The 24,133-nt window shown below is 37.6% G+C and overlaps 2 protein-coding genes across 2 annotated transcripts; both read left to right on the plus strand.

Moving 5' to 3' along the window:
• The first annotated feature begins 2,791 nt into the window (after positions 1-2,791).
• Positions 2,792-7,017, plus strand: LOC121262528 (receptor protein-tyrosine kinase CEPR2-like). Its single transcript, XM_041165036.1, has 3 exons — positions 2,792-3,219; positions 3,633-6,355; positions 6,596-7,017. The coding sequence occupies exons 2-3, from the start codon at positions 3,784-3,786 to the stop codon at positions 6,931-6,933; spliced, it is 2,910 nt and encodes a 969-aa protein (XP_041020970.1). The 5' UTR covers positions 2,792-3,219; positions 3,633-3,783; the 3' UTR covers positions 6,934-7,017.
• A 5,902-nt stretch (positions 7,018-12,919) lies between these two features.
• Positions 12,920-20,924, plus strand: LOC121263524 (serine/threonine-protein kinase-like protein CCR4). The gene is made up of 2 exons (XM_041166459.1): positions 12,920-13,496; positions 18,623-20,924. Exons 1-2 carry the CDS (start codon positions 13,417-13,419, stop codon positions 20,859-20,861), a joined length of 2,319 nt encoding a protein of 772 aa, XP_041022393.1. The 5' UTR covers positions 12,920-13,416; the 3' UTR covers positions 20,862-20,924.
• Positions 20,925-24,133: the final 3,209 nt, after the last annotated feature.

Genomic DNA, 24,133 nt, shown 5'->3' on the forward strand with positions numbered 1-24,133 from the left:
ATGCACGCTTATATATACATGTATTTATTATATTAGTTATCAATTTATATATATATATATATATAATTAATCCGAAATGGTATATCGAAGCACAACGGTACCGAAATATTATGTTCAGTACTTAAATCGGGATGATCACTGAAACGGGATTTAAAACACAATCACAACAACAGGCTACTGCCATCTAATTTCCATGTATACAGGGACAATTTTTCATTAACTTAATCTAAAGTTATATATGTAAAAATAAAAATAAAAGAGAATTAGAAGTGAATTTTTTTAATCTAAAATATATGATCTTATCCTCCATAAATATGATAATTGATTCATTATGTAAACTCAAGATTTTTAATTTGATTTATTATATATATTGTATCTACGTTTAAATTAGTTTTGAATATTATAATATGACTTTCATGAATATTTCCTTTTCCTTTTATTTCGAATATTTAAGTTAAACAACGTGGACAAGCCAAAAACTTTAAATCATAAATACTGTTAAGACTAGGTTTTGAATTAATAACAATAAATTGAATGAACTTTTTTAGTTTTTAATATTGTTGAGATAAGATTTCAAAACAAAATAAATTACGAATTTCTTATAAATTATTTGTTCATTTATATTGAGAAGGAATGTGATAATTAATTATTTATATATATATATATATTTGTTGAAATAACATTGAGATCAATTGACACGTTAAATATTCTTATTTTTTATTTTACATTCAAAATTGAAACTTCTTGTATAATTATGCACGCTTTTAAATAATCGTTTAATCTTTATTATATACAAACTTATATATATATATATATATATATATGTGTGTGTGTGTATTATATACATACATATATAGTCGAGTGAAAGAAACAGGCACTTCACTGAGATGCTGGGTCTCAATGGAGAAACGATTTCCATTTGAATGGGTGTTGGTTGGTGGATTAATTAATAGCCACATGTATCTTCATAGACACGTTAACAGCTGCCATTGGAGTCAAAACGTCATTCTCATTCGCTCCCCCACAATTTTCATTCGCATTCTCCTTTTTCTTGTTTAATAAACTGTTGGGATGAAATCAGTATAAGAAAGCCCACATAAAAACTCATGGAAACTGAAGGCTACAAGAGTATGAGTATAAAAGAAGAAATGGAGGTGGGAAGTGTTACCGGCCAATCCATGACCGAACATAAAACAAAGATAAAACAAGAGAGATTAGACGTAAAGCTCGACAACGAGACATAAAATAAAGAAATAAAGTATAAGAGAGAGACATAAACAAATAGGGGATCTTCTCCTGGTTTTGACTTTCATGAAGAAAAAACGAAGACTGGAGAGTGGGAGATCAGAGAACTCGAAGACCAAAGATCAGTCTATGGAAAGCACTTGTAGAGAGTTTTGTAAGGATAGATGACTTATATAAAACTATATTTATAGTGGATTTATATACAAGAGTCAAGACTAGTGGATATAGGCCTACGTGCCTAATCACGTAAACATTAACTTCCTTATTTTTAGTTATTTATCTTATTACTATTTATTTACTATTCTTTTTATATTTTTTTTTAATTTTTTAATTTTACTTAATGATTAAATAAGTATGTATTAGTAAAATTATATATTTTCTAATTCTTTTTAGTGATTAAAGATATTAAAAAAATACTTAAAAGAAAATAAAAAAAAAATAAAAAAACTTGAAATGTACTTAGATAGTTAGGGTAGTAATCCTATCACTACTATTTAACCATTATCGAAAATGAAAATATTTTTAAACTAAATAAGATAAACTAAGCATTTAAATAACTAGTTTAACAAACAAAACTAAAAGAAAAAAAAAACTACAAATAAAAACTTCTACGTTAACTTACTTAAATTAATAAGATAACCGAAATGATATAGAAAACTAGAACAAAATATTTATGGAACTTGAAAGATAAGAGAGGAAATGAAAATGTTGAGGAAAATCAATTAAAACTTTACTTCTATTCGTGGAAGATACCAAAGTCGTGCAGTGTGTAAAAATTACATAATTATTTTAAAAAAATAAATAAATATAAAATTTATATAAAATAAAAATTATTTTTTTAATTATAAACCTTATTTGTTTTAAATCAATTATATAATACTTAAGCACTGTACAATACACAAGCACTTCACGATTATAATTAGCATTGCTCTCTTTATAAACCATGTGCTATATACAGAAGGATGCCCATGCAGAGTGCTGTCGGTTGCGGACACAGCTGGAAGTAAATCGATGATTGATCTTAATGGGGACCCTGCCATGGCCGGCTGAAAAGATTAAAAAAAATAAAAATAAAAAATCATTTTTTAAAAGAAAAAAGGTCAGAACATTTTAAAAATATAAAAACTTGAACATTATTCAAACAAAAACTTTTGAAAAATTTAGCAACGAATTCAATAGAAATAAAAATACAAATATTGAAAACAGAAAAATATAAATAAAATTTTTTTACTGATGTCGTCTTCAGTTCGGAATAAAAAGCGGCTTTTGATCATTGATTTAGATCACGTTTGAATACGTTTTATTTTATCATTATAAATTTTTTATATTTTATATTTTTATCATTATAAATTTTTATATAAAATATAATAAATAATTTAATTTTATAAATCTAAAAATAATAATAATATTTTATATAACTTTTTAACTCATCTGTCTACCTATCCCACCTTTATTTTATAGGAGTCGGAATAACGATGTATGTTGTGGACGCTTATGGGTGTTATTGAGGTACGGGGGGGAGTAAAACTCCAGAAAACTTCACGAGAGCATATTTGTCAGTACTAGACAAGTGTCCCCCATGGCCTACACTCCCCCAATACATCCACTTAATTTGTGAGATCAATATCATTCAATACCGCTCCATTCTTCTTCTTCTTCTTCTTCTTCTTCTTCTTCTGCTATCATGTTCAGTACTCTCTTCGTTCATACAGACCTTTCAGAAAGCAAGTGGGAACTGTCACAGACTCACAGTACCAGAGCTACCTTAATTCCCAGATGATCAGACACCTCTGCTCTGCTATATCTTCTCGTCGTTTTAAGTTTGACCAGTTAATTTCGTGTCTGGAGAGATCGAGATCTATCTCTCTCTCTACACAGAATTGTAACTGAAGCTAGCAATTAAGCAAGTTGGAAAGTATGTTGCTTTGTGGGTGAGCGTGCATGGAGCAGTAGTTCAGATTTTAGCTGCCTTGGGTACGTACTCTCTCATGCACCTCTCTCTCCATATTCAGGTCTCAGCTAGGGTTGCAGAATCATTTACTGACCAAATTTGATTCAACTTCTTCACATATTAATTTCTGCTTGTTATTCTAATTTCCTTCAAATATCAGATTCAGGTTTTTTGTTCTCTTCGTTATCCTTCTTTATGGTATGGTTCATTAATATATATATATATATATATATATTTAAATGTAATTGACGATGTTGGGTTAGGTTTACTGCATGAAAGACAGCCACCCAAATAATAATAATAGGAGAGCAAGGTTTGGAATGATGAATCCGTATAATTACGAGTGAGTGTGTTTGGAAGAAGAATTATCATGTATTCAGAATTCCTAATTACTTGGCTATATATATATATATATATGTATATTGATATGGATCAGGTCATGTGTTTAATTCGAAAGATGGTGAAGAATGCGGGTCAAATTGGCGTTCCACGTTCACCAGTACTGCTCACAGGCCACCGGATAGATCATATGATAGATTAGATCTATCTTTCTGGAGCGACCATTTTACCCCTTATCTTTTCACCCAATGGCCGAAACCCCATTTCCTTCCCCTTCCCTCCTCCTCCCCCTCCTCCTCTTCTTGCTCTTTCTTTCCTTTCCCTTTTTCCCGCCATGTACGCCCTTAACGGTCGAAACTGAAGCCCTCCTCCGCTTGAAAAACCAGCTCATAGACCCCCTCAATTCCTTGTACTCCTGGCAAGCCTCAGAATCTCCCTGCCATTTCTTCGGCATCACGTGCCACCCAGTTTCCTCTAGAGTCACCCATATCTCGCTCGAAAGCAAGTCTCTTTCGGGCGCGATCTCCCCATCTATTTCCTTGCTCGAAAGCCTGACTGTGCTCTCCTTGCCTTCCAATAACATCTCCGGAAAGCTTCCCGTTGAACTGAGTTACTGCAGCAACCTGAGAGTGTTGAATCTCTCTGAAAACGACATGATCGGTCGTATTCCCGATCTCTCGTGGCTGCGAAATTTAGAGATTCTTGATCTTTCTACAAACCACTACTCCGGTTCCTTTCCAAGTTGGGTGGGGAATTTAACCGGACTGGTTTCCCTGGGGCTTGGTGACAATGAATTCGACGAGAATGAGATTCCTGAAACTCTTGGGAATTTGAAGAACTTGACTTGGTTGTATCTAAAAGCTGCTAATTTGAAGGGAGAGATTCCGGAGTCTGTTTTCAAGCTCAAGGAGCTGGAGACACTTGATATATCGAGAAACAAGATCTCTGGGAACTTCCCTCGGTCGATTGCCAACTTGAAGAAGCTTAAGAAGATTGAGCTCTTTGACAACAATTTGACCGGGGAAATCCCACGAGAGCTTGCGAACCTTAGCTATCTAAGGGAATTCGACGTTTCTGCCAATAAAATGTATGGGAAGCTTCCTGAAGAAATAGGGAATCTGAAGAATTTGGTGGTTTTTCAGCTTTATGAGAACAGCTTTTCAGGGGAACTCCCCGCAGGGTTCGGAGATATGCAGCATCTTTTTGGGTTCTCAATCTATCGTAACAGCTTTACTGGGAATTTCCCGGTTAATTTTGGCCGGTATTCGCCATTGGAGAGCATTGACATATCTGAGAACCAGTTTTCAGGTGGTTTCCCCAAGTTCTTGTGCGAAAACAGAAAGCTAAGGTTATTGCTTGCATTGGGAAATGATTTTTCCGGGGAGTTACCGGAGTCTTATGCCGAGTGCAAGTCTCTTGAGAGGTTCAGAATCAATATGAACCGCTTGTCTGGGAAGATACTTGATGGGGTTTGGGCACTTCCATTTGTGCAAATGATTGATTTTGGTGATAATGACTTCAGTGGAGGAATCTCCCCGGAAATCAGGTTTTCTGACAGTTTGAATCAGTTGGTTTTGCTAAACAACAGGTTTTCCGGCGAGCTTCCATCAGAACTTGGCAAGCTGATGAACCTAGAGAGGCTACATTTGAGTAATAATAACTTTACTGGTAAAATACCTTCTGAAATTGGTGCTCTGAAACAATTATCTTCTTTGCACCTGGAAAAGAATTCTTTGACAGGATCAATACCGCCCGAACTGGGTAACTGTGCGAGTCTGGTCGACTTGAATCTCGCCTTGAATTCTCTGACCGGTAACATCCCGCAAACATTTTCTTCGATGACCTCGTTGAACTCTCTGATTCTTGCGGGAAATAAGCTTACGGGTTTGATTCCGGAAAATTTAGAGAAATTGAAGCTAAGCTCCATCGATTTGTCTCAAAACCGGCTGTCAGGAAGAGTTCCATCTGATCTTTTGACCATGGGTGGAGAAAAAGCATTTCTTGGAAACAAGGGACTCTGTGTTGACCAAGAACCTAAAGTGCTCAAAAGTTATAGGATAGATATTTGTACTGCAAGTCATAGTCAAAGAGGGATATTTGCAGGTAAATTTGTTCTGTTCTGTGTTATAGCATCCGCCTTGGTTGTCATATTAGCTGGATTACTGCTTGCGATTTATAAGAACTCGAAGCTTACTGAAGCTGTTGTTGGAAATGACTTGGAAGGGGAGAAGAAAGTAGATCGGACTTGGACACTTACATCTTTCCACCAAGTAGAAATTAATGTTGATGAAATATGTGAATTGAAAGAAGAGAATTTGATTGGAATTGGTGCTACAGGAAAAGTTTATAGACTGAATTTAAAGAAAAATGGCAGCACAGTGGCGGTAAAGCAACTATGGAAAGGAGATGGTGTGAAGATTTTGGAAGCAGAAATGGAGATTCTGGGAAAAATAAGGCACAGGAACATACTGAAGCTTTATGCATCTTTACTAAACGGGGGCTCGAGTTTTCTGGTGTTCGAGTACATGGAAAATGGTAATCTGTTTCAAGCTCTCCATGGAAAGATCATAGGTGGGCAGCCAGAACAGGATTGGTACTGGAGGTATAAAATTGCTTTAGGAGCCGCAAAGGGAATTTCTTATCTGCACCATGATTGTTCACCCCCTATCATTCATCGGGACATAAAATCAAGCAACATTTTACTTGATGAGGATTATGAGCCAAAAATTGCTGACTTTGGGTTTGCAAAGTTTGCTGAGAAGTCTCATCAAGGGTCTGATTATAGCTGTCTTGCCGGCACTCATGGTTATATTGCTCCTGGTGAGTTCTCAAACTTTTTGAACCGTTAATCTTCTTATTTTTATTTTCTGTTCATGCATCAAACAATTACTCATGAATGACATTCATTAAGTTCACGTGTTCGTGATTGTCTTCAATCGCAGCTTTGACATACTGGATAAAAACAAACCGGATATGCTTATTAACTTTTCTAGTTGATAGATTCACGCTGCCTTTGAATGTGCGGATTTACTAATTTATACACTCCAAATCCGTATGCAGAGCTGGCATACAGTCTTAAAATCACTGAAAAGAGTGATGTATATAGTTTTGGCGTGGTGCTGCTAGAATTGATTACCGGTAGAAGGCCTGTTGAAGAGGCATATGGAGAAGGAAAAGATATCGTTTATTGGGTTGCAGATCATCTCAATGACCGTGAAACTGTCCTCAGGGTTCTCGACAATAAAGTGGCAACTGATTCTTCTGTCCAAGATGACATGATTAAGGTGTTGAAGATTGCTATCCTTTGTACTACTAAGCTTCCATCTGTGCGCCCTACTATGAGGGAAGTAGTCAAAATGCTTATGGATGCAGATCCTTGCGCTTTCAGGTCTCCATAGAACAATCCTGACAAAAAATGGCGAGTCTTTCATCAAGTCATATTTCTCTCAGTAATAGCCGACTTTTGAGGTTTGAGACGTTGCACAATTTGCGAGTATTTATAGTTATGATCACATTGGAATGTTTTATAGTTATGATCAGAACTCCAATGGTAAGCATTAGATGGTATAGTCTTATATGATAATTACGTTGCAGAAAGCATATTGTTGTCGTCTGAATCAGGAATATTGCACTCTTGATTCTGGAATGATACGAGACCCTGATTTGGTCCTCGTTTGAATTACATGATGCAAGATTACCTTGGAAATTTCAACTCGTTGACTTTTGTGAACACACTAACTTATTTTGAACCAGCGGAAAAGGGACTACATGGAAAAAAGAATACAAAGAGATACAGTTTCTTTCGTGTTCCATAGATATAATAGCTTGCGCAGAAACATTCAACCCAACTCGATCGGATGAAAAGTCCCAAAAAATTAAACAGAGGATCTGCTTAACCACTCTTGATTGATTAGGCTGTTACAAACGAGAGACCTTTGAAATCTAGACGCTAGACAAAATCACGAATGTTTCTCACCACACTCGATGGAACTCGAAATTCGGTGCTCGGTTTAATGAAGTATATGGTATTTACTGTTGAGTATTTGGAGTCTGGTCCACGGCGCTCGAGCGGAGCGTCTAGCCGTTTGAGCGAATTCAAGTTAGAGAGCTTCGCTCAAAGATAGCTCGACACACCGCTCGAGCAAAGGCAAGTCAGAGAGTTTCGCTCGACACCGCTCGACACATAGCTCGAGCGGAGGGAAGTCAGAGAGCTTCGCTTGAGGAGCCGCTCGACATATGGCTCGAGCAGTTGCGGGAAACAGGTTCGATCGATGCGGGCTCGACACGCCGCTCGAGCGAACATCACTAATTCTGCTGAATTTAGGGTTTCCGCCGCACAACATATATAAGTGATATTTTTATGTCTTGTACTGTATCAGAGTGAACAGTAGCCGTCCTACACACATTGTATTGTGATTCCTCAAGTAATACAAATCATCTGCAGCTCCCGTGGACTTAGGCAATTTGCCGAACCACGTAAATATTGTGTTGTGTGTGATTGCTTGTTTTTTCCGTGTTTGAATTTACTTTATTGTCATCGTTTTTCACAACAATTGGTATCAAGAGCCAAGGTTCGGGTCTGAGAAAAAACGATGGCTGGAGAGGAAGTGAAGGTATCGGGGATCGAGAAGTTTGATAGCACGGATTATGGATACTGGAGGATGCAGATAGAGGACTACCTCTATGGGAAGAAACTTCATCTTCCATTGTTGGGGAAGAAGCCGGACAGCACGTCAGTTGCTGATTGGACCATGTTGGATCGACAGGTCCTGGGGGTTATTCGATTAACCCTGTCGAGATCCGTTACTCACAACGTCATCAAGGAGAAGACGACTGTGGATCTCATAGAGGCTTTGTCAGGTATGTATGAAAAGCCATCAGTAAATAACAAGGTACATCTGATGAAAAAACTATTTAATTTGAAGATGGCAGATGGTACGTCTGTTGCACAACATCTGAATGATTTTAATATTATCACAAATCAATTGTCGTCAGTTGAAATTGAATTTGATGATGAGATACATGCACTGATACTATTGGCATCACTGCCAAATAGTTGGGAAGCCATGAGAATAGCTGTTAGTAATTTTGCCGGTAAGTCAAAGTTAAAATATGATGATATTCGTGATTTGATTTTGGCTGAGGAGGTGCGCAGGAAAGATTCAGGTGAGACCTCAGGTTCGAGTTCAGCATTGAATGTTGACTCTAGGGGGAGAGCACAAGACAGGAACTCAAACAGAGGCAGATCAAAATCAAAGAACAGGGGCAAGAGCAAGTTAAAGCCTGGCCAGCAGGCAACTTGTTGGAATTGTGGCAAAGCTGGCCACATAAAGAAGAATTACAGAAATCCAAAGAAGACCGAGAATGATAGTGCTAATGTGGTAACTGAAGAAGTACATGATGCACTATTTCTTGCAGTTCATAGTCCAGTTGATGACTAGATACTTGATTCAGGGGCTTCCTTCCATACATCTTCCCATCGGGAGATAATGCAGAATTATGTTGCAGGTAATTTTGAAAATGTGTATTTGGCTGATGGAGAGGCTTTGAATGTTGTAGGGATGAGAGATATTGATATTGTTCTTCCTAACAAGAACAAATGGACCTTACAAAAGGTCAGACACATTCCTGAGTTGAAGAAGAATCTCATTTCTGTTGGGCAGCTTGATGATTGTGGACATTCAGTGGTGTTTTCAAATAGCACCTGGAAGGTCACCAAAGGGGCATTGGTACTGGCTCGGGATAAGAAAACTGGTACACTTTATATGACTACTGGTTTGGATAACACTATTGCTACTACCGTTGCAGAGAGCACAGCAGATTTGTGGCATTGCAGGCTTGGCCATATGAGTCAGAAGGGCATGAAAGAACTTCTGTCTAGAGGCAAGCTATCAGAACTGAAGTCAGTTGATCTCAGTATGTGTGAGAGTTGCATTATGGGGAAACAGAAGAAGGTCAGTTTCTTGAAGAGTGGCAAAACACTAAAGTCAGAGAGACTAGATCTTGTGCACACTGATGTGTGGGGACCTTCCCCAGTAGCATCTCTTAGAGGTTCTCGTTACTATGTTACATTCATTGATTACCACAGCAGGAAGGTATGGGTTTATTTTTTGAAACACAAATCTGATGTATTTAATGTGTTCAAAATTTAGAAAGCCATGGTTGAGACAGAGACAGACTTGAAGTTGAAATGCTTAAGGTCTGATAATGGTGGTGAGTATATTGATGGTGGGTTCAAGGAGTATTGTGCTACTCAGGGTATCAGAATGGAGAAGACCATTCCTGGGACACCACAGCAAAATGGAGTTGCTGAGCGCATGAACAAAACCATAAATGAGCGTGCTAGAAGCATGAGGCTGCATGCTGGCTTAACACCTACTTTCTGGGCAGATGCAGTTAGCACTGCAGTATACTTGATAAATAGATGGCCATCAGTTCCGTTGGATTGTGGATTGCCTGAGGAGGCTTGGAGCGGGAAAGAGGTCAAATTTTCTCATCTTAAAATCTTTGGCTGTCTTTCTTATATTCTTATTGATTCTGATACTCGTAGTAAGCTTGAGACTAAGTCAAGGAAATGTTATTTCATTGGCTATGGAGACGAGGCATTTGGCTATCGTTTCTGGGATGATCAGGGTCGGAAGATTATAAGAAGTAGGAATGTGATCTTCAATAAGAAGATTGTGTACAAGGACAAATCTAGCACAGTTGCTGAAGTAGTTCCTTAGGAGTCTGACTTTGTGAGTTTGGATGATCTACCAGAGGTCACAGTGCAGTGTAGGGAAATGAGTGACGGGGAAAGTGGGCACAGTGCACCCATTTCTATTATTCCGCAGTCAGATCCAGCGCCGTCCACTCCTACAGCTGCAGTTCGCAGCTCAGTTAGGACTATTCGTCCTCCACAACGTTTCTCACCTGCTTTGAATTATATTCTATTGACAGATGGTGGAGAACCGCAGAGTTATCAAGAAACCTTGCAAGATGAAAATCCTAGCAAGTGGGAGTTGGCCATGAAGGATGAGATGGATTCCTTATTAGGGAATCAGACATGGGAGTTGACAGAACTTCCATCAGGGAAGAAGGCTTTACACAACAAGTAGGTGTACCGGGTAAAAACTGAGTATGATGGCAGTAAGAGACACAAGGCCAGACTTGTTGTAAAAGGCTTTTAGCAGAAACAGGGCATTGATTACTCTGAGATCTTTTCACCTGTGGTAAAGATCACAACTATCAAGTTAGTTTTGGCTATGGTTGCTACTGAAGATCTATTTCTTGAGCAGCTAGATGTGAAGACAGCTTTTCTTCATGGAGATCTTGACATGCACCAACCTGAGGGGTTTGTGGTACAGGGAAATGAAAGTTCAGTTTGCAGACTGAAGAAGAGCTTGTATGGCCTGAAACAAGCTCCTAGACAGTGGTATAAAAAGTTTGACAGTTTCATGTGCAGTGCAGGATACATCAGATGTCAGGCAGATCACTGCTGCTATGTCAGGCAGTTTGACAATTTTTACATTATTTTGTTGCTATATGTGGATGACATGCTTATTGCGGAGCCAAATATTGATTAGATCAATAATCTGAAGAAGCAGATGTTAAAGCATTTTGCAATGAAGGATTTAGGAGTTGCAAAGCAAATCCTTGGCATGAGAATTGTCAGAGACAGAGTCAAAGGCACGTTGAGACTCTCACAGGCTGAGTATGTGAAAAAGGTACTCAACCGGTTCAATATGGACAAGGCCAAGTCCGTTAGCAGACCCTTGGGTAGTCACTTTAGACTCAGCAAGAATCAGGCACCAAAGTCAGAAGAGGAACAAGACTATATGAGTAAGGTCTTTTATGCCTCAACTATTGATTCACTTATGTATGCTATGGTTTGTACTAGACCAGATATTGCCCATGCAGTGGGAGTTGTGAGTAGATACATGAGTAACCCTGGAAAACAACATTGGGAAGCAGTGAAGTGGATTTTGAGGTACCTAAAAGGCTCCTCAGAAACGTGCTTGTGTTTCTCAGGAGAAGGCTTAGAGGTGCAAGGCTATGTTGATGCTGATTTAGCTGGAGATACTGATAGCAGAAAAAGTACCACAGGATTTGTTTACACTCTGGGTGGTACTGCAGTTTCATGGGGTTCCAATCTACAGAAGACAGTTTCTTTGTCTACTACAGAAGCTGAGTATATTGCAGTTTCAAAAGCCGCAAAGGAGATGGTTTGGATACAGGGCTTCTTGGAGGAATTGGGTAAAAAGAATCAGAAGGGCACTCTCTACAGTGACAGTCAGAGTGCCATATTTCTTGCCAAGAACCCAGCATTTCATTCCAGAACTAAGCACATTCAGATCAGGTATCACTTTATACAATCATTGTTAGATGATGGACAGTTGCTAGTTGAGAAAATTTGCAGAAGTAGGAACCATGCTGATATGTTGGCAAAGGGTGTTACATTTGAGAAACTGAAGTTGTGCGCAACTTCAGTTGGTCTTCTTGCATGAAGACAGGAGTTGTGAGTTGCAGAGGTGGAGGATATCATGTTTGAGGCAGAGGGCGATACTGTGGGTGTACCAGTCTCCAAGTGAGAGAATTGTTGAGTATTTGGAGTCTGGTCCACGGCGCTCGAGCGAATACAAGTCAGAGAGTTTCGCTCAAAGATAGCTTGACAGACCGCTCGAGCAAAGGCAAGTCAGAGAGCTTCGCTCGACACCGCTCGACACCGCTCGACACACAGCTCGAGCGGAGGGAAGTCAGAGAGCTTCGCTTGAGGAGCCGCTCGACACATAGCTCGAGCAGTTGCGGGAAACAGGTTCGCTCGATGCGGGCTTGACACGCCGCTCGAGCGAAAATCACTAATTCTGCTGAATTTAGAGTTTCCGCCGCACAACATATATAAGTGATATTTTTATGTCTTGTACTGTATCAGAGTGAACAGTAGCCGTCCTACACACATTATATTGTGATTCCTCAAGTAATACAAATCCTCTGCAGCTCCCGTGGACGTAGGCAATTTGCCGAACCACGTAAATACTGTGTCGTGTGTGATTGATTTTTTTCCCGTGTTTGAATTTACTTTATTATCATTGTTTTTCACAACATTTACTTTAAATAAATAACATAGAATTAATTACTCTAGATCTTATCGTGATAATTACAAATTTGCATCGGCATTCTGACCATTTGGCACGTACGTACATGTACAATGAACAATGGACTTAACTGGCTTTGCTCGTGTCGAGAAGTAAAGAATGTCAATTATGTTATTGGTAATGATCGATAATGCCACTGCAGATAAGTTGAACAATAGAGTTTTGCTAACTCCACATAAGTCTGTGTAAAAAAAATGATTTTAATGATTTTATGTATTTATAAATTTAATAAATTTTGGTGCATTGATCAGGATGTACTACTAGCAAGCGCACACAAACATAGTGACCAGTAATAATTTGATGAAATCAAGCTAACCGAGTGGCAAAGTCACGTCAAATTCAAATAGGAATGGCTGCTAGAGCCTAGTGCATGTAATGATGATGTATGTGACTCGGCCTAGTTTTGAAAGCGTCTTAGCGAGTTTTGAATGAATGGTTGTTGAAGCTGGATTTGGTTTACTAGTGTTGTGTAGATTTCAGCTCTTTTTTGAGTCGTGCCTACACGGTCCGCTTCTCACAATAATAATACTTTTCAAATGACTTGGTCTTTGGTCCTCACAAACCCACCCTCCAATGGAAACCGCGTTCCTCTTCCTTCTTTGGCCTTTATTTTGTAACCCCTTTATAGCCTTGAATTTGGCCCAGAACCTCATATCATATCATATAATATCATCACAGGTTCTTTTCTATTTCAGTTTCTTTCTTATCCCACCATCATGATATTATCAAAACCAGGCGATCATTTCTATGGCTTTCATCTTCGATAACTCCAACTTTCTCCTGCTCCTCCTACTCATAAGCTTATCCTTCGTTTCTTGTATTCCACTCGTCTTGTTGAATTCTGTAACTTCAAGATTGAGAGAACAAAGAACTTGAAATGCAAAGAAAAGATTGAGAGCAAATTCAATCATCTATCTGTTAGTTCCCGTAATTGAATTTACCTATTTACATTTACATCATTTCTATTTATAGACACGTATGCTAACTAACTTAACTGTACAAAAGATATTTGCTTAGCACTCTAACTATTTATCTCATTTTCATTTGAACTAAATTTCACTGTCATATCTTCTCTGTTTAGCTTCCCTTGACTTCAACTCCAATTCTCTGTTTAGCTTCCCTTGACTTCAACTCCAAAGCTTCAATTTGAGTTTGTATATTCCAACACCCCCCCTCAAGATGGGAATGGATATTGATCATTCCTATCTTGCGGATCAGATGGTGGAAACTAAGGGAACCAAGTGGTTTAGTTAGAATGTCTGCCAGCTGATGTTTGGATGGAATGTGAATGATCTTGATCAAACCTTCTTGCAATTTTTCTCGGACCAAATGGCAGTCTAGTTGAATGTGCTTTGTTCTTTCATGTTGGACAGGGTTTGATGCAATATCAGAAGCTGGTTTGCTGTCTGTATAAAGCAAAATAGCTTGTGGATGAGGAACCTTGAAGTCTGCTAGCAAGTAGATCAACCATTGTAGTTCACAAGTAGTAGATGCTAGGGCTCTGTATTCAGATTCAGCTGAGGATCGACTAACTGTTGGCTGTTTCTTTGATTTCCATGATATAAGAGAGTCACCAAGAAACACTGTGAAGCCAGTAATGCTCTTTCTGGTGTCAAGACAGCCACCCCAATCACTATCTGAGTAGGCTTTTAGATGAAGAGGGGAATGTGCAGACAGAAAAATCCCTTGGCCTGGTGTTGCTTTGATATACCTGAGGACCCTTTCAGCAGCTTGAAGATGATTGCGACTAGGATTAGCCATGAACTGACTTAGTGCTTGTACTGAATAGGATAGATCAGGTCTAGTTATAGTGAGGTACAATAATCTACCCACTAATCTTCTGTATTGTGCAGGATCTGTCAAAGGAGGAGATGAGTCATTTACACTCAACTTTAGTGTAGACTCCATAGGAAATGCCACAGGTTTACAACCTAAAAAACCACTATCTTGCAAGATATCTAAGGCATATTTTCGTTGGCATAAGGTTATGCCTTTGGTTGATCGAGCCACTTCTATCCCCAAAAAATACTTTAGTTCTCCCAAGTCTTTGATAGTGAAAGAGTTATGTAAGAACTTTTTGACAGTGACTATATCATCAAGATTATTAGAAGCAAGAATCACATCATCAACATAAATCAAGAGAGCTATAAAACTGTTTGAATTATGCTTGATGAATAGAGAGGAATCAGACTTCCCTTGAATAAAACCAAATTGAAGTAGAGAAGATGACAGTTTGGAAAACCATTGTCTTGAGGCCTGCTTTAGACCATATAGGCTCTTTTTGAGTTTGCAAACTCTCGGATCAGTTGGTGAAGAATACCCTGGTGGTAGTTGCATATACACCTCTTCATTTAAATCTCCATGGAGAAAAGCATTGTTTACATCAAGTTGATGTAAATGCCAATTCTTAATGGCAGCAATGGATAACATTGTTCTCACTGTTGTCATTTTAGCTACAGGTGAGAATGTGTCAAAGTAATCAAGGCCTTCTTGTTGGGTGTAGCCTTTTGCTACTAATCTAGCCTTGTATCTATCAATCGTGCCATCAGCTTTGAATTTAACACGATATACCCACTTACATCCAATTGCAATTTTATTTGGAGGTAATATTGCAAGTTCCCATGTTTTATTTAATTCAAGAGCTTTGATCTCATTTAACATGGCTGCTTGCCAATGTGGATAAGAATTGGCTTGTTTGAAAGTCTTAGGTTCAAAAGTAGATGACAAAGCAGAAGTAAAAGCTGCATGTCTAGGTGACAATTTATGTGTTGAAATGAAATGAGCAAGAGGGTATGGCTTACCAGAAGAAGGGATGCAGCAGCTGAAAGATTTTTGAGTTGTTGAAGTAGATTGAGCCGTATTACCACAATGAAAATGCTGCAAATATGAAGGAGGATTCCTTATTCTTTCAGATCTTCGAAGGCTTACAATTACAGGATTAATCTGTGAAGTAACAGGTGCTGGAATTTCAGAAGATGGATTTTGTGAAGTTATAGATTCTGGAACTTCAGAAAATTGATTTTGTGAAGTAGTAGTTTCTGGAATTGCAGAATGTGGATTTGGTGGATTAATGGGTACTGTGAAGTCATGCATTTGAGGAAAATCAGGGAAGACAAAAGGTGTATGAGTAAAGTTTGGAATAGAAGGAAAGACATTCTCATGAAATATGACATTTCTGGAAACAAAGATTTTAAGAGTAAGGAGGTCAAGCACTTTATATCCTTTGATATTTGGTGGGTAACCAAGAAACAAGCATTTTGAGGCTCTTGGATGAAATTTACTTCGACTGGTATGGATTGTGCTGGCAAAACATAAACAGCCAAAGGCTTTAAGATAGTTATATGCAGGAGATTTGTGAAAAAGGAGAGCATATGGTGTGTTATTATCTAGCACAGATGAGGGGGTTCGATTTATGAGATGTGTTGCTGTTAATACACATTCAGTCCAGTATGTTAAAGGCAGTTTAGATTGAAAAAGGAGAGCTCTAGCAACATTTAACAAATGCTGATGCTTTCTTTCAACTCTACCATTTTGCTCAGGGGTTTCTACACAAGATAGCTGATGTATTATACCATTTTCTTGATAGAAAGAAGGCATATTGAATTCTTGGCCATTGTCTGTTCTAAATGTTTGTATTTGAGTATCAAACTGAGTTTGAACATATGCAATGAAGTTGGCTAGTAAAACTCGAGTTTCTGATTTAGCTTTCATAAGAAAAACCCAAGTAAAACGTGTATGATCATCCACAATGGTAAGAAAGAATTTATAGCCAGAATGAGAGATAGTGGAGAATGGACCCCAAATGTCACAATGCACTAATTGAAAAGCTTTATTGGAATTGCTTTGTGATACAGGAAAAGACAGTTTCTTTTGTTTTGCTAGAGGACAGATCTCACAAATATGTTTGTGAGATAGTTTTACAGAAGAATCAATAGAACTAATGAGTTTTAGTTTGGCAGAAGATAAATGTCCCAACCGAAAATGCCACATGTTAGGACTAATGGTAGATGAGTTAGCCAAGAAAGAGCTGTTTGAATCAGGAATTTCCTTCTGTGTATCAGCAGAAAAATTGATGAGGTGGTATAGACCATTTCTGACTTCAGCAAGCCCAATCATCCTCCATTTGCTGAGGTCCTGCAATACACATTTAGATTGAAAGAAAAACAAGGCAACAGAATTTTCTTTAGTCAATCTGGAAGCAGAAATGAGATTGACATGAAAAGAGGGAACATAAAGAGCATTGTGTAGAATTAAATCAGGGGAGACTTTAACAGTACCAGTAAAACTGATAGGAACTGAGTGACCATTTGGTAAATGGACTGAAGAGGGTTTGTTTGGGATTTTTATCGATGTGAACAGATGAGGAGAACAGATCATGTGATCTGTTGCTCCAGTATCTAATATCCAAGGAGAGATGTGATTATTACCTGATGTAGAGGCAGTGTTAACTGCAGGATTAGGATTGATAGGAGAAGTGGATAGGCTATTTGCAAGAGTGATCAAATTCTGTATTTGCTCTTGAGAAAAAAACATAGCTGGGTTGTTTAAGTTTTGCTCCATAGAAGATGCAATGTTTGCATTGGGCAATCGTGTAGAATTAATTCTCTTTCCTCGAGGCCCTTTCCATCCTGGTGGATAGCCTATAAGCTGGAAACACTTATCTACAAGATGTCCAGAGAATCCACAATGGGAACAGATGACATCTGATTTTCCTTTGACTTTGCTGAACTTAATAGCATTCGAATAAGTTTGTGTATATGGTTGTGCAGCAGCCATAGCATGAGAATCAAGGGGGATAGGTGCTGCATTAGTTAAGGAACGTTGGCTCTCTTCTTGTATCAATAAAGAGAAAACCTTGCCCATTGATGGTAATGGAGAAAGAAGCAATAGTTGGCTTCGAATTGCTGAAAAAGAATCATGCAGACCAATCAAGAATTTCATGATATAGTCAGCTTGTTGTTGATCAGCAAGGTTCTTCAACACAGCACAGGTACACTTTTCCAAGAATCCACAATTACAAGTTGGAAGGGGACGGTAACTAATGTATTCATCCCATAGTGCTTTGAAAACACTAAAATACTCAGTGATTGAATTTGAGCCCTGAGAAATAGAGCTTAAGGATTTTTCCAAGGCAAATACTCTTGGACCATCACTACGCAGGTATCGAATTTTTAATTCGTTCCAGATATCAGCAGCAGTGTTGAAATAAAGAAGGCTACCTCGAATCTCCTTTGCAATGGAGTTCATTAGCCAAGAAAGCACAAGATTGTTGGCCCGTAACCAAGCAGTCTTAAGTCGAGAGTTGGTAGAACTAGGTTGAGGCAAACTCCCATCGATGAAGGCAACTTTGTTCTTGACTGTGAGAGCAATTGTGATGGACCGACTCCAAGCCACATAGTTGTCACCAGAAAAAATTTCAGATACAAGAAGAGCTCCAGGATTATCAGATGGATGCAGGTAGTAGTAACTTGAGGAATCATCAGATGGATTCCCCAAAGGAAGCGAAGAATTTTCAGAAGAATTATGAGAGGATTCTGCCATAGAAGCAGAAGAAAGAAATCCAGAATTGTGTAAAGAAAATCAAGAAAGCAGCGGAATGTTTATGGACGATGATACCATGTTGAATTCTGTAACTTCAAGATTGAGAGAACAAAGAACTTGAAATGCAAAGAAAAGATTGAGAGCAAATTCAATCATCTATCTGTTAGTTCCCGTAATTGAATTTACCTATTTACATTTACATCATTTCTATTTATAGACACGTATGCTAACTAACTTAACTGTACAAAAGATATTTGCTTAGCACTCTAACTATTTATCTCATTTTCATTTGAACTAAATTTCACTGTCATATCTTCTCTGTTTAGCTTCCCTTGACTTCAACTCCAATTCTCTGTTTAGCTTCCCTTGACTTCAACTCCAAAGCTTCAATTTGAGTTTGTATATTCCAACACGTCTATTCACTCTCCACCCTCTCAATTTCTGAGACTTCCAATCAAACATTAATCTGTGCAATAACAAAGCCTCCTAACCAGCCAGCTTTCCTCCTTAACTGTACTGGTTTCCCTCCAGGAATTCAAATTCCCGTGAATCCCAATACATCATTTTCTGGGATAGTCGCTGGGAACGGGTTTCTTTGTGCCTTGAGGTCACCATCTTCCTCATCCACCTCGATCATGGGTTGTTGGAGGTTCTCTACCAATGGGACCATGACATACAAGCGTATCTATCGTGGCCCTGTACTCAAAGAACTTGAAGCTGGGAATTCCCACATTTGTGGCCTTGTAAACGGGACGAATAGCCTAGAATGCTGGCAGTGGCCCGGATTCAGAGCAAGCATGAATCGGAACTTTTCAAGTATTACTGTGGGTGAGAATTTTGTATGTGGGATATCGGAAATTGGAAAGATTACTTGCTCCGGAGACAATATTAATCAAGTCGTTGGCATGGAGCCTAGCGGGAACTATAGTGTGGTTTCTGCTGGGTTTAGGCATGCTTGTGCCATCGCTTTGGACGACAGTCGCTTGTATTGTTGGGGAGATATGGCAGGTGACAAACCATATGGGCAGTTCACATCGCTTGCTTTGGGAGAGAACCGTAGCTGCGCTTTAAGGCTTAATCAAACTGTCGTTTGCTGGGGCCAAAATAATTTCAGTCTGCCAGAGAGTTTGCAAGGGACCTATTTCACCGCGATTGAAGCAAAGCGCAGTATTTTCTGTGGAGTCGTGACATCTAATTATTCCTTGTTCTGTTGGGGCAATGATATTCTTGACTCAAACTTCATGGTTTTTGAGTATGTCTTGCCTGGACCGTGTAGAAGTGAATGTCCATGCGCTCCATTGCCGGAGCCGTCCGGAATTTGTGGCCAACAAATTATCTGCCAGTCTTGTCCGAAGAAAACTCCACCTTCACCTCTGCCATCATTGCCACCATCATCACCGCAACCTCAAGAGGAAGCCGACAGCAGTACTAGTTGGGATAACAAAATGGTGGCCTTCCTAGTGGTGGGGTGTGTGGGATCGTTGGCTCTGATAATAGCCTGTTGTTTTCTTCTATTCAGATATTTCAGAGGTAAAGGTTGCCGCGTCCATGACTCAGGCCGCTTGGACGAGACAGGAAGCACAGCTGAAAATAGTCCAGAGGCGGACGATGATGATCGACCAGCACCAGAACCAGTTCTAGAGAAGAGGTTGAGCCACTTTATTAGCCTGGGAAACGGCGCTTGCCCATTGGAGGAATTCTCTTTGCAAGTGCTACTTGAAGCCACCAACAACTTCTCCCAGGACCACAAGATTGGAAAAGGTAGCTTTGGTTCCGTCTACCACGCCATCCTAGATGATGGCCGAGAAGTGGCTATCAAGCGCGCTGAGATGTCAATGTCTTCACCCTACACCACAAAGCGCGAGGAAGACACGGACAGCGCGTTCCTTAATGAGCTCGAGACTTTGTCCCGCCTCCACCATAAGAACCTTGTCCACCTATATGGGTTCTGTGAAGATAGCAACGAGCGCGTATTGGTCTACGAGCATATGCACAATGGCACCCTTTATGACCATCTCCACAGGCTCCAAAGCTCCCCGCTACTCTCATGGGCCGCACGCATTAAGGTGGCACTAGACGCAGCCAGGGGCATCGAGTACCTACACGAGTATGCGGTTCCATCAATCATACACCGCGACATCAAGTCCTCAAACATTTTGCTGGATTCCAGTTGGACCGCAAAGGTATCAGATTTTGGACTGTCGTTGATGGGCCCTGTCGAAGACGAGTCACACCTTTCACTTCGTGCAGCTGGCACAGTTGGCTACATGGATCCCGAATACTACAGACTTCAAAAATTAACTAGCAAGAGTGACGTCTACGGCTTTGGAGTGGTATTGCTAGAAATGTTGTCTGGGCTCAGGGCAATTCATAAAAATGAGAATGGGGTGCCCCGAAATGTTGTTGATGTTGTGGTACCCTACATTATTCAAGATGAAATTCATAGGATTTTAGACCCAAAAGTGTCACCACCTACGCCATTTGAAATTGAGGCAGTGGCATATGTTGGATATCTGGCGGCAGATTGTGTTCGCTCAGAAGGTCGTGATCGCCCCTCAATGAGCGAGGTTGTAAATTATTTGGAAAGAGCCTCGGCTGTGTGTAAATCGCACCCAGGACTCTCTCGATCCACGACTCAATCTTCGACGTAACATTTTGCACACGTGACATGAAATCGTCCAATTTTGTAAAGCAACACATTTTTTAATTATTTATTTATTTATACATATTCAATTTTTTTTTCCTCCTCAATTAATGTTGCTTGGGTTGAGGCCGATGATGTAACCACTGCCAAAGGATAGTTGAATGTGCTTTTCAACCCATTGATTGTTTCTTTCATATTTATATTTGAATTTCATTCTTCGAAGACAATGTCAAATGGGGTTGAGTTTTTTAACTTGAAGAATCTCCTAATGCACCAATATAATATGGTGGGAAGCTTTCGACATCAATCGTGTAAAAGCGTATGAATAAATAAATGACCATTAAAAGGGTAGGATGACGGTAAATCTAGCATGCAACAAGATTAGAGGAAAATTGAGAAATTAACAAGAATGAGAAAAGAATATATATATATATATATATTAATAAATTAATATATTATAGTAATCGTTACATCAATCCGTTTTCCACTTATTAGTCATTCCACAACATGTGCTCGTGCGCAAGCAATACATTTACTAGTGTAAGTAAGTAAACGGGGGACGAGTCTTCCACTCAATGGTCTGCACACATGATTGGATGGGCCTTCTTTTTCCTTGGTTCAGCTAACCCATTTTGATGAGTGGCCTGCCCTCCTTTCATTATTGAAGTAGTGCCGACCCTTCTGGGTCCAGGCCCTCCAAGTGATTTTTTCTCCCCTTAAATCACCGTATTTGTATCGATAAATATATATATATATATATATATATATATATATATACCAGGTCAGAACAACGTGTAAAATACGTTTGCCTAGTTCGGCGAAGTAATTATTTTAAAAAAATAGTATATATTTTATAAAATAATTAAATTTAATCAATAATTTAAAGCATATAGGAAAAAATATGAAATCTAACAAATATTTATAGTTAATGATAGTTAAGTAGAGAATAATAAGTACATGTGTTGTATAGATTAAATGATAAAAACATTAGTTCAGAATATAACATAGTGCAACACATTTATAACATCGATAGTTTTAACAAAGTTGTCTGCGATAAGTTTAATACAAGCCCAACAAAAACATTAGTTCAAAATATAATATAGTCCAACACATATTTATAACATCGATAATTTTAGCAATGATCCCAACAAAAATATCAGTTCAAAATATCAATCCTTTGATATTTTTACAATGATGCGTCATTTTACAAGAATCATATCAGTTCTTGTAGATCTCTTGCATATTAGACTCATTCAGATAGCGAATGATTTGAATCTCTTATTAATTGTTTATTCTGTCCTTTTTATTTCTTGGTAATCTTTTGGTTTGAATCTGGATATAGTTTTTTTTTTTTTTTTTATCTATATAATATGCATATAAGTTGAAATATATATTTTTTTTACTAATTTCTTGATTTTCAGTTGTTTATCTCCCACAGAAGAGAATAGGGACTGGCCTTTCAAATGTTCTTCTACAATTATTTGTTACTGCTTTTCAAGTTTTCACTATTTGTTCTTGTAATGTACGCTTGAGTGATTAAAGCAAGCACTGACGTTTGTTCTTAACTATGGCATTTTATTATTTAGACAGTAAATAAAAAGGTTCAATCTGGGGAAAGGGAAGAGTTGTGTGATGTCAGCTGTATTATCTATGTTTGTCAAAAAATATATATTATTTTACAAGGTAATATTTAAAAAAATATATTATTTTTGTAAATTACATCATTTTACCAAATTATCTTTATTTTTTATAATATATATTGTGAAATATATTGAATGTTTCATTTCCTTCGTTGGTCAGAGTTTATTTTCTTTTATTTTTTTCATCCTTATCCATACAGTTAGTGTGTCAGTCGGCCACTTTTTTTCTTTGTTTTTTCTTTATGGGTTTACGTCTTTCAGGTTTCCTTTAAAAATTCAACTCATTTTAATTTTTTATTATTATTTTTTTAAATTTTAATATAAAATATAATAAATAATTTAACTTTTTTAAATTTTAAAATAATAATAATAATAAATAATATTTTATCAACTTAATTCATTTTAATATTCAAACGCACTCTTAGTCAGTCAGTACATCTTTTTTTTCTTGCTTTTTATTTTTTATTTTTTACGCAGTTACATTTTTTACCCCGGTTTGTATAAAAATGATAATGCCTGTCTTCAAATACCATTTGCATTCTGCGTCTTCTCTCCTCTCATCTTCTCTTTTTTTTTTGGTCTTCATATCTTCATTTTTTCTGTTGTTTATTTTTCCAGCGGTTTTTTTTTTTTCTTTCTTATCATGTTTCCGTTTGTTCAAACCTTAAAATTCTTTTCTTTATGTCTTCTTTCTATTCTTTTCTCTATTTCCTCCTTTCTCCTCTGTGCCGCACCACCATGAGCCCCCTCTCCTCGGTGCATGTTTATTTTGTGATTTTTTTCCCTTCTGTGTTACTCTGTGTTTCTTTTCTTGGTGCATGTTTCTTTTTTGATTTTTTAAACTCTTCTGTCTCAGTTTTAAAAAATATAAAAAAATCATAATTTTATTTAAAAATATTTCATTAATCACTAAGTAAAAATAAAAATTAAAAATAAAATACAATTCGGTAGAAATTTTCAATAGAAAATTTATGTGGGAATAGTATTTTCCATATAAAAATAGTGTACTGACACATCTGATAAAATATAAAGGATAAAAATAATAAACCCAAAAAAAAAGCATACAACAAAAAAGCATAAAAGTGATGGACCGACATAACTGTGAAAAATTATAAAATCCAAAATAACTTAATACTTAATGGATAAATATGTGAAAAGCTGAAAACTGATTAAGAGCATTAGCATTAGATTGATCATTTTCATCTTCAAATTTTGATGAAAAGTACATGTTTTTATAAATCCAAAACATCTCTATCATAACCTCACATTGGATTAGCTATTGGATTCATCAAAATAATAATATTATATTATTTTGTTAATAATAATCTTTTTAATTTATTTTTTTCATATTTTATAATTACACTAACTATATGTTAATTAATAATTTAATTTGATACTTAAATTATTATTTCTCAACTTAAATGTATTGTGGTTCAAAATTGGAAAACAATAATTTAAATAAATAAAATAATAGTTATAGAGTGTGAATAGTAAGTCTTTAAATTTGAAGATGAAAGAAAATGTACTGCAGTTAAAAGCTTGACATTTGAGCATATGGTGAATCCAATACTAAGATTTTAAAACTAAAATTATCAAATTTTGAAGATTTGACTCGTTTGATGAGTCAAATGCTGGTGCT

The sequence above is a fragment of the Juglans microcarpa x Juglans regia genome, chromosome 4S (assembly GCF_004785595.1).
Source record: "Juglans microcarpa x Juglans regia isolate MS1-56 chromosome 4S, Jm3101_v1.0, whole genome shotgun sequence".
Classification (NCBI taxonomy): Eukaryota; Viridiplantae; Streptophyta; class Magnoliopsida; order Fagales; family Juglandaceae; genus Juglans; species Juglans microcarpa x Juglans regia.